Source organism: Chiloscyllium punctatum, chromosome 5, assembly GCF_047496795.1.
Source record: "Chiloscyllium punctatum isolate Juve2018m chromosome 5, sChiPun1.3, whole genome shotgun sequence".
NCBI classification, from domain to species: domain Eukaryota; kingdom Metazoa; phylum Chordata; class Chondrichthyes; order Orectolobiformes; family Hemiscylliidae; genus Chiloscyllium; species Chiloscyllium punctatum.
Window position 1 is genome coordinate 108,838,171 of NC_092743.1, and position 12,144 is coordinate 108,850,314.

Below are 12,144 nucleotides of genomic sequence, written 5' to 3' on the forward strand. Positions count from 1 at the left end.
GCTTGTTTGTTGGATAAACTCCAAAGTTTGTTTATTTCATCATATGCTACTGTATGGAACTGAACTGCTTAAATGACTGTGTATTTATATAAAGCTACTTTTATGAATAAAGTATACTTTGACTTAAAAAGCCACTTCCTCTCAGACAACTGAAACCAGAGCTGATTGATTACATAAATATTCAATCCTGAGTATCTATGTCAGTTATGGTTTGATCCTAGGAGGAGAGCAGGACTCTCGACTGAGCTGGCAGCCTGCATTGACTACTCCATCTCTATCTCCAAGTTGATGGTTGAAAAGAAGCCCATACTTTGCTAGTAAAAAGAAAAGCTGCCAGGCACAGCTCTCTGTGGACACTAACCTTGGGAACACCATAACTCACTGGAGTTAATTTTTTTTTACGCTCAGGATTTACCAAAACTTGACACTAATAACAAATGTCCTCTTTGTCTTATCCTGGTTAATTTATTGAATGCTTGTGCATGTGGCTTGGTGAAGCAATTCCCCAGCTTCTTGAATGTTTTGTTAACTCTTTTACTTGATTTTATTTTAAAGGCTCTTGGTGGGTTAATTTCAAAAAAATGATTGTAGAAACAAAGGTTAAGGTAATACTTACTGGCTTACCTCATAAGGGATGAAAGTAAAAAGGGAATGGAGTAAATCAGAAAGTAAATCGCTGCCTTGATCTTCAGAGGGGAAAAGCAAGCATAATTTAAATCTGCCCCCCATTTCCTCTTTGACCATGACACTAGATTAGATTACTTACAGTGTGGAAACAGGCCCTTCGGCCCAACAAGTCCACACCGCGCCCGCCGAAGCGTAACCCACCCATACCCCTACATCTACATCTACCCCTGACCTAACACTACGGGCAATTTAGCATGGCCAATTCACCTGACCTGCACATCTTTGGACTGTGGGAGGAAACCGGAGCACCCGGAGGAAACCCACGCAGACACGGGGAGAACGTGCAAACTCCACACAGTCAGTCGCCTGAGGCGGGAATTGAACCCGGATCTCCGGCGCTGCGAGGCAGCAGTGCTAACCACTGTGCCACCGTGCCGCCCACGGTTGGAGCTATCACTCCAACCATGACTTGGACTATGACCACTGGAGCTACCAAACTACTTATACCATAGAGTCATAGAGATGGAAACAAACCCTCCGGTCAACTCATCCATACTGACCACATATCTTAAATTAATCTAGTCCCATTTTCCAGCACTTGGCCCATATCCCTGTAAACTCTTCCTGTTCATATACCAATCCAGATGCATTTTAAATGTTGTAATTGTACAGGCCTCTACCACTTCCTCTGGCAGCTCGGTGTGAAAAAGTTGCCTCTTAGGTCCCTTTTAAATCTTTTCCCTCTCACCCTAAATTTCTGCCCTCTAGCTCTGGACTCCCCCACCCCAGGTGCATTTACTCTATCCATGTCCCTCGTGATTTTATAAACCTCTACAAGCTCACCCCTCAGCCTCGGACGCTCCAGGAAAACAGCCCCAGCCTATTCAGCCTCTCCCTACAGATCAAATCCTCCAATCTTGGCAACATCCTTATAAATCTTTTCTGAATCCTTTCAAGTTTCACAACATCCTTCTGATAGGAGGGAGACCAGGATTGCACACAACATTCCAAAAGTGGCTTAACCAAATATCCTATAAAGCCACAATATGGCCTTCCAACTCCTATACTCAATGCTCTCACCCATAAAGGAAAGCATACCAAATGCCTCTTCACTGTCCTACTTGAGAGATTATATCTTTGTACACAAGCTTTTTTTCCTTAATAGTAATGACAATGAAATCATACCTTTCATCATAATAACCATGTATTAAAATGAATTAAAATTACAGACACCTACCTCTAATGGTTCAATATAGTTGCATATTATCCAACAACACACTAACAACCTGTATTTATACAGTGCTTATAATGTAGTAAAACACCTGAAGATACTTCATAACAACACTACCAAAGAAAACTATATATCAAGATATAAGGGGGATTTTATGATAGGTGACCAAAAGTTTGGTCAAAGAAGTAGGTTTTAAGATGCATTTTACAAGAAGAGAGTGAGAGTGACATGAGAGAGAATACCAGAACACCAGAAAATAACATCTTCCAATTCAATTGGCCATATCAGTGGAAAGAAGCAAATTCCTGACATTAGTAACCATCAGTTATATCAAAATTAAATAAAATTTCACAACATAATATTTAATATATTTCAATTTAGTATAAATCTATTGACCTCCCTCTTCTAAATTCACTTACCTCTTTCATCATTAAGCCTCTCTCTTATATAAATGTAATCACAAGCAATTGCTCAATCTACCCAGTTTCCATAGCCTCTCTAATTGCAAGTTCACAAAGCTCTCTCCGACTGCTTTACTGCATCACTTACTACATGCATCTTCCTAACTTTTCCAAAAGAAACCCTAAGTCCTTCACAAAAATCTCCCAAAATTCACTGAGAGTTGCACTTAAAATTTAATGGCATTAACATCAGTGAACACTCTGATATCAGCATCATGGGGGCTGCCATTAATTCGATATTGAACTGAACCAGCCATATGAATACTGTGGTGACAAGAGTAAAACAGAGGCTGTGATTCCAGTTTCTCCAAACTAACTTTGTAATTGAATTCCCTGTTTGTGTGGAACCATTTTGGGAAATCGCCTTTGTATACCATTGAGGGCCTTCACAAAGAATTGCTAAAACATGAATACATAGAGAAAAGTTAGTGCACAAGAGAAAGTTAGCCCAAAATATTTTTTTTTAAAACAAATATTTTTTAGGTATTTAAGAAGAAAAGCATTAACAAGTAGGTGTTGGAGTGACAGAAAATGAGTCTGGAAAGTAGTAATGGAGGCTAAAGAAATGGCACATGACTGAACAGCTATTTTATGTCAGCCTTCACTGTAAACAATACAAGTAGCATCTCAAAAATAACTGTAAATCAGAAATTGAAAGGGAGGGAGAAATTCAAGAAAATTACAAGTATCGGGAGAGTAGCATTGAGTAAATTGTTGGAACTGAGAGTTGACAAGTTCCCAGGGCCTATGGAATTTTGATTTTGATTTACTTTATTATTGCCACATGTACTTAAATTCAGTGAAAATTATTGTTTGACTGCTATCCAGACAAATTAGACCTTATGTAAATACATCAGAGTATTAGAAAAGAATGCAGAAAATAAGGTTACAGATTAAGAGAATTGGCAGACAAAGATCAATTTTAATATATGAGAGGTCCATTCAAAAGTCTGGTAACAGCACGGAAGAAGCTGTTCTTGAATCTGTTTGAACGTGTTTTCAAACTTCTGTCCAATGGAAGATGGCAGAAGCGAGCATTATCCTAGACCTGAGGGGTAACCTATTCATGCAGAGGGTGATGCATGCATGGAGCGAGCTACCAGAGGAAGTAGTGGGGGTGGGTACAATTTCAACATTTAAAAGGTATCTGAAAACGTAGATGAATAGAAAGAGTTCAGAGGGATATGGGCCAAATGCTGGCAACTGCGACTAGGTTAGATTTGTATGTCTGGTCAGTGGGACACGTTGGACCAAAGGATCTGTTTCCGTGCTGTATGTCTATGACTCTAATAATTTGGTGGGTAAGTCACCACCTTCCCCTCCAAAACAAGTTTCACAATATGACAGGGATAAATTTATTTTAGGTGTAATGCAACTAAGAAGATGGCAAATTAAGAAGTGAGACTGGAGAATGAAAGTAGAAACTAGAAAATAATCAAACAGGGATCTTGGGGTCTATGTACATAGATCTTTGAAGGTTGCCACTCAGGTGGATAGAGTTTGTAAGAAGGCCTATGGAGTATTATCGTTCATTAGCAGAGGGATTGAATTCAAGAGTCATGAAGTGATGTTGCAGCTGTACAGGACTTTGGTTAGGCCACAGTTGGAGTACTGTGTGCAGTTCTGGTCGCCTCACTTTAGGAAAGATGTGGAAGCTTTGGAGAGGGTGCAGAGAAGATTTACCAGGATGTTGCCTGGAATGGAGAGTAGGTCGTACGAGGATAAGTTGAGAGTTCTCGGCCTTTTCTCGTTGGAACGGCGAAGGATGAGGGGTGACTTGATAGAGGTTTATAAGATGATCAGGGGAATAGATAGAGTAGACAGTCAGAAACTTTTTCCCCGGGTACAACAGAGTGTTACAAGGGGACATAAATTTAAGGTGAAGGGTGGAAGGTATAGGGGAGATGTCAGGGGTGGGTTCTTTACCCAGAGAGTGGTGGGGGCATGGAATGCGCTGCCCGTGGGAGTGGTAGAGTCAGAATCATTGGCGACCTTTAAGCGGCATTTGGATAGGTACATGGATGGGTGCTTAATCTAGGTTAGAAGTTCGGCACAACATCGTGGGCCGAAGGGCCTGTTCTGTGCTGTATTGTTCTATGTTCTAGAAATTCAGATTTAAACATCAATAAATTTGACATTAAAGAACAGCTAATGTTGGCAGATTAGCCAACTACCTTAAACAGACACTTTATTTTTAAAAGTTGTTGCGATAAGGGGATTGGTTGATCAGACTCCATTCAAAATTATAAATCAGATGTGATGTAAAATCTGCTTAATTTAAATATTTAAGCAATTGAAAAATGATGAATTTTTAAAAACAAGCACAAGGTCAATATGCAAGTTGCATTGGGTGTGATAATAGATTAAGGCATTAGTGCTGGACATATCATGCCTGAAACCACAGAAGCGATACAAGCCTTTCATAGATTAAATAACTAAATACCTATCTGTGGTCATTCTCGGTCAAATGGATTTTTTCTTGCGCCCTGATCAGTGGGTCACTGTCTGGTATTAAATCCATGAATTTGACCAGAGGATACAGGAGCAGAATTAAATCATTTAGCCCATGAAGCCCACTCTGCCATTCAATCATATTGATATGTTTCTCAACTTTATTCTCCTGCATTCTCCCCATAACCTTTGAGCGCAATATTAATCAATTGCCTAATCTATCTATGTCTTAAATACACCTGCAGCCTGGCCTTCAAAACCTTCCGTGGCAATGACTTCCACAGATTCACCACTTTCTGACTGAAGAAATTCCTCCTCATCTCAGTTCTAAAGGGTTGTCCCTTCACTCTGAGGCTGTGCCCTCAGGTCCTAGTCTCTCCTACTAGTGGAAACATCTTCTCTGTGTCCACTCTACCCAGGCCTCAGTTTTCTGTAAGTTTCAATGAGGTCTTCCCTCATCCTTCCAAACTCTATCAAGTACAGACTGTGAAGTAAATAAATAAAAGAGAGGTTTCAGGTCAGTAACTCTTTGTCAGAGCCACTGCCCTGAAACAACAAGACTAAATCTCTCTCCACAGATTTCAGGCCCCTCTGAAACTTTCACCTATGACACTGTACACATTCACTCTGAAGTCACACTCCAAAATATCGGTGCGTAGCAATTATGATTTTCTGGTAACTAAATCTTGTAATGAGGAAAACCAGAACACACAGTTAACACCTATGTCTTCAACAATGCACCATCTAATGTTCACAGAGAATGTGAACATTAGGTTGATACCAATAACACATTAGGTTGATACCAATAACACATAACATATTATTTACTATTCCAGGTTTAAATCATTTTGCATTAAAATGTTATTAAACCTTTACAATCTTATGGCTCAAATCCCAGTACTGACCTCACCATATCTTATAATGCCTGTTTTCTTTCAAAACTAAACTTAACGTGATGTATTTAGCTTATTTTGTTGTACTTTATATTGTTTGATTATCTGCAGATTTAAATGCAAAATTTCACGAGAGTGACTGCTGTCATTCAAGGAAGTGGCTGACACATCACAACCTTCCCAAAAACATTTGGAGTAATGAGAAATAAAGACTGGACTTATCAATGATGCTCAAATCCCCCAAATGACTAAAAAAAAATACTTTGATTGGGTTTTCAAAGTGCATTTTTAAAATAAGTATCAAGTTCTCCATCCGTGAAGTTCAAAACAAATGAATTCATCCTTAACAGTTTTCCAATCCTCTAATTGCTGAAGACTGGATTTTTCATACAGTCTTCTTGCCAGCCTTCTGAACTCCCCCAAAACTTCATTGCCCACATTCTGGTCAGCGAACCCACTTCTCAATCACCCCACACCCTCTAATGGCTTCATGGCAATCAACACGTTGAATTCAAAGTATTCATCTTTATTTACAAATGCTTAACTGCTTTCTCCTAACTGCAATCTCAATTCATAGTCTCTAATCCTCTGACTGTGGCCTTTCATTGAATCTCGTTGCCTCTTCTCCCAATTCCATCATTAGCGACAGGAGATATCAACTTTGTAAACCTCACAATCCCCTTTCAGCCATGACTTTGGTTATCTATCTAAACTCTTCCACTCTGTCTCTTGTTTTAAAATTTTTGCTTATATTTAAAACAGCAGGTGGATGTTGTTAGAATGGCATGAAATGGCATCAATGAACACATACCTCTCCTGTAACATGAGTCACCTCTCTAACGGTTAAATGTAGATACAGACCAGTAGCACTAAACTGCTAGCCAGCATTTCCTGAATTTCCTGTTTTCCTTTTTTGCCTGGTGGGGCACTGTGCTTGATTCACTGTGTTGTTTCACGCCGTCAGTGCCGCTAATCTTCCAGGCAATCACAGGGAAGCTCATTGCAGCATTAAATAGTATAAAGCATTTCTTTAAAATTCTTTATAGATTGAATATTACATCACTATGATTGAACTCTTGGATGAAAGGAAAACATTGAGTGGCGTACGTTTCACGTAAAACAAATCCTGTCAACAGAAGCTGATTTCCGGTTCTTGCCTTCTGAAAGTTATTGTACAGGTATACAATGTTCATCAGCAACATTGAAATACTGAGGACTTGAAATGACCTCTAATACAAGAACAAAATAGATTCAGTATCTCAAAGTTGTCAGCAGTTTTTGAACTCCAGCAATATGCACTCTAATTTAACAACAGTAAATACAAATTTACTTCTTTGTTAAAAAGCATAACATCAGATGAAAGTAATCATATCCACTGAAAATAATGTGGTTTATCATTTTACCATCATTTATGTACCCAGGTTGGATGAATTATTTTAGCAAGAGATGCCATGAAATGTAATTGCTGGAGTTGATATTCAGCAGTAACATACAGGAGTAGTATAGATTACAGGATTGACAGTATATTTGTTGGATGTGGAAGTTGGTATTGTCTCAGATACTGAATCAGTAAATACTCAGGTCAGGCAGGCAGCAATTTGCAGCTGTTTGTAGGCAGACCAGTAGCTATAAAGCAGTCACTTAGGATCAGACAAATAAGAATCTTCAAATATATGCAAGACATCTATAATTTTTCAGGTCAGAAGTTGGGATGGTCACTGATGATTGCACAAGTTTTACACAATTCATGACTCCTTAAACACTAAAGTAGTCCATATCCAAATACAACAAGATCTGGACAATATTTGGACTTGGACTTATAAGTGGCAAATATCATTATGCGAAACAAACTTCAGGCAACAACCATTTCCAACAAGGCAAATACAATCAATCGCCCTTTCACATTCAATGACATTTCCATCACTGAATCTGCACAATCAAATCTTGGTGTTACTACTGACCAGAAACTGAGCTGGGCTAGTCATATAAATACTGTGGCTTTAAGAGAGGCTAGGAATGCTGCAGCAAATACATTTCCTAACACCACAAAAGCCTGTCCACCACTTCCATGACACAGATCACAGGTTGATGTAATACTCCCCACTTTCCTGGAGAATGCAGCACTCAAGAAACTTCATAAAACAGGACAAAGCAGCCGTTTGATTGGCACCACATCCAAAATCATTCACTCCCTCCACCATTGACATACAGTGGCAGCAGAATGTGTTACCTACAACATCAAGGCTCCTTAGACAGCACATTCCATAACCACTTGAAGGACAACAACAACAGATACTTGGGAACAGAACACCTGCAAGTTCTGCTCCAGGCCACTCACCATCTAGACATGGAAATTTATCACCATTCCTTCAGTGTCAACGAGTCAAAATTCTTGAATTCTCTCTCTCACAACATTGTTGGTTTACCTACACCAAATGAACTGCAACTGTTCAAGACAACAGCTCACCACCATCTCATGACCAATTAAGGATGGGAAATAAATGCTGGCTCCAACAAAAAAGCCCACATCTCATGAAAGAATCAAACAAATTTCTAAGAAGAAATTATGTAAACAGAGTTAAAAATATAAATGAGGATGCCACTAATCTTACTACCAAGCACTAGCACAATTGAAGAAGGGCTCATGCCCGAAACATCAATTCTCCTGCTCCTTAGATGGTGTCTGACCTGCTGCGCTTTTCCAGCAACACATTTTCAGCTCTGATCTCCAGCATCTGCAGTCCTCACTTTCTACTAGCACAATTGAGCAATGTGACAAATTACTTTCCCCATACTAACCTTCTTTTCAGCTACAGAAGATCCAATGAAGGCAAGTGAAACTTTCAAACTCTCATGAAATGTCTAAATGCAAATATCAGATAAGAATCTTCCATTGAGCACACCAAAGTTATAACCCTCTGAGAGCCCTGAGGAAAAAGAACTAAACTACTTCTTCAATTGCTGGGGCAATGCTGGTTTGAGTTATGTATATCATTAATCATTATAACTAAATTGTACTTTGAATTAACAATTCAACACTGATGTTATGTCAAGATGTAGACATATTTTAAAATTAGTGCATGTTTTTCAAGCTCATTAATTTTTACTTTTAATCTCAATATAGGTATAACCCGAGTAAGATATGCTGTAGAGGGGATAATGCCATACAGAAGACAAAAATCTCATTTTGCATTTAGTATTAATTGCATCAACACAACAGATAAATGCTGTTCTAAGTTGGGGCAGAGCGGTATAAGAGACATAAAATCCTATACATAGATTAAATCCATTTTAAACTCATGATCAATGTTGGCAAAAACTATTTTGTATTCAAGATAGCTTGTGAAGTTCTCAAAGTGATAAGTGATACAAAGTATTAACTTACCTTCAGGGTTTCGTTCTGGTTACCAAAGAAAGCACAAAGAAAAACAGAAAACTATAAGCAACATACAGGCTCAGGTAGACTAAAACATACATTAGCCTTTTCCCACAGCTTCACTCACCTTTTTTTCTTTTATGTCTTTTTCAGATTCCAAAATGAGTTAAGATACAGATTTTTGTTTAAATAGACCTATTTAACCACATCTATTTAGAATACACTATTAAAATTAATGGATGACTCTTAGTCATATTAACAAATCCTCTGCACAAAATGTTCAAATTCAAGCAAAAACAACAAGTGATCTTTTCCACTTCTGAATTAGTAGCTTGCTGTTAATCAATCCTGTCACTTAGAGCATTGATGAGCGCAGAGTGGTGGACATGATGTACATGGACTTCAGTAAAGCGTTCAACAAGGTTCCTCATGGTGAACTGGTTAGCAAGGTTAGATCACATGGAATATAGGAAGGACTTGTTATTTGGATACAGAACTGACTCAAAATGACCAAAGAAGAAAAGGTGGTGGCAGAGGGTTGCTTTTCAAACTGGAGGCCTGTGACCAGTGGTGTGCCACAAGTATCAGTGCTCAGTCCATTGATTTTCGTCATTTACATAAATTATTTGATATGAATATAGGAAGTATAGTTAGTAAGGTTATACATGACACCAAAATTGGAATTGAAGTGGACAGCAAAGAAGGTTACCTCGGAATACAATGGGATCTTGATCAGATGGACAATAGGCCAACAAGTGGCAGATGGAGCTTAATTTAGATAAATGTGAGGTGCTGAATTTCAGAAAGACAAATCAGGGTAGGATTTACATAGCTAATGGTAAGGTCCTGGGGAATGTTGCTGAACAAAGAGACGTTGGAATTCAGGCTCATAGTCCCTTGAAAGTGGAGTAGATACGACATTGAAGGTGTTTGGTATGCTTGCGTATAGAAGTTGGGAGGTCATATTGCAACTATATGGGGCATTGGTTAGGCCACTTTTAGAATACTGCATGCAATTCTGCTCCCCGTATTACAAGAAGCATGTAGTGAAACTTGAAAGGGTTCATAAAAGATTTACAAGGATGTTGCCAGGGTTGGAGGGTTTGAGTCATAGTGAGGGGCTGAAAAGACTGGGGCAAAAATATTTTCCCTGGAGTGTTGGAGGCTGAAGGGTGACCTTATAGACATTTACAAAAACATAAGGGGCATGGACAGAAAAAATAGATTAAACTAGAGGGCATGGGTTTAAAGTGAGAAGGGAAAGATTTAAAAGGGACCTAAGGGGAAAATGTTTCATGCAGAGGGTGGTGCATATATGGAATGAGCTGCCAGAGGAAGTGGTGGAGGCTAGTACAATTACAACATTTAAAAGGCATCCTGATGGGTATATGAATAGAAAGAGTTTAGAGGGATATGGGCCAAATGCTGGCAAATGGAACTAGATTTATTTAGGATATCTGGTTGGCACACTGTAGATCCCTATGACTCTATGACTCTACATCTCAGTATTTTGATATTTTATTATCATATTATACTTCCGTTACTTTCACTAAAATCTTTGTTTTACATTCATAAACATTTATTTCTGGCATACGTAGAACAATGATAAATATCTTCCACTGAGAAGTTAGATTTGAACCTCCTATGCATGCTATAAAATTATAAAATGACCAAAGACCCACTGTCAGTCCCAATTTTTATGCTGGGATCTTTAGTACAAAAGGCTTATTACAATGGTTTACCTCAAGAATGGGTGAAATGTTCAATTTTAAAATCCACTCTAATGGCAAGTAGATTCACAGCCTCATAAACAGCCCTTGAATAATTAATGCATTTTAAAAAATCATGGAGGAGAATGCAACTGCATGTCAACATTCAATCACAATGATCACACAGTTTTTCAATATGACCCACTATCTTAATTGCAATCTTTGCTCCATTTGATGTCCAGTCATTTTATGTTATTTTCTATACAAGTTACACTTTAAAGAATAAAATACACTGCAGAAAACCAAGTCCTGTGGGAAGAACATCAACAATTGCGGACAGAACCACAAACCACAATAACACTCTGAAAGAAGCTGCAAGTTCATGAATCATGCAATTCAGGGCAGAGCGTAAACAATGGTAATGACGCAGTAATGCTTTCATACTGAAAGATGTAAATCCTAATCATTGACACAGATTATTAATAGAAAAGCTTTATTCTCAAGACAGCATGCAACCTGCATTCTTCATCCCGGCTAAATCCTTTGATTGCGTAAGAACACTGGTAACCACTCAATGATCATGTCGCACAAAGCTCAGCAGCTTCGACAGGTGGACCATTTGCTGAGACAGAAGTTCCAATTTTCTGATGGCCAGATAATTGTCTCTGAAGCATTAGTAGGATCTGTGAATGGGAACTCTATGGAGTCCCTATCATAGCAGGCTCCAAAGAAGTAGCCAGGAAATTGAAGGTTCACTGAGCAATTCCATTATGTCTGGAAAGCTCCCAAAAATTTCTATTTAAATGAGAGAATTCAGAAGTTCCACTAACGTTGGGTAAATGCTTATAATGACACACTTTACCATGCCACATTCCCCGCTGCTGGACATGACCCTATCTCCCCCATCGGACCAGATCCACCCTTGCTCACTGTTGGACTTGGAACCCCTTGAAAGGACCTGTCAGTATGGAAGTATGGCTTTGCACTTCTGATAAGAATCTCCAGTTAGAAATGCAAAGGTCTTTCATTGCATGTAAAGAAGCAACAGACTGCTATCCCTCGGAAATTCTGGCCCAATTCAAATCCAATTTTCCTCTTGCTTTTCCACACATTTCTATATTTTTTTATGAGAGATTGAACTCCCCTTCTGTACAGCACTTCTAAGGTTTGCATATCTCCTTTACTAATTAATGAACAAATTGAATGTTGAAGACAATCTGCAGTAACCAAATCATTGTACACTTTTAATTGGACCCATCTCAGTCTTGCTTTATAGATGCATCACCTATACTGCAGTACAAATTACAATTATATATGACTTTCCATGTGTTCAGGATATTTAAAAGCATTTCACAGCCTATGGATATTTTTAAGCTCAACGACTGTTATTGCATCG

General features: G+C 38.6%; 1 protein-coding gene across 5 annotated transcripts in view; it reads right to left on the minus strand.

The window, feature by feature from the left end:
- Positions 1 to 12,144, minus strand: part of bbs9 (Bardet-Biedl syndrome 9) — a 546,582-nt gene that overhangs the window by 423,924 nt on the left and 110,514 nt on the right. For 3 of the 5 annotated variants that reach the window (XM_072571014.1, XM_072571013.1, XM_072571018.1), the window contains exon 16: positions 9,049 to 9,063. The exons of the other annotated variants lie outside the window; for them this stretch is intronic. In XM_072571014.1, the coding sequence (XP_072427115.1) occupies positions 9,049 to 9,063 (15 nt within the window). The remainder of the gene's footprint in view (positions 1 to 9,048; positions 9,064 to 12,144) is intronic. 5 annotated transcript variants of the gene reach the window in all.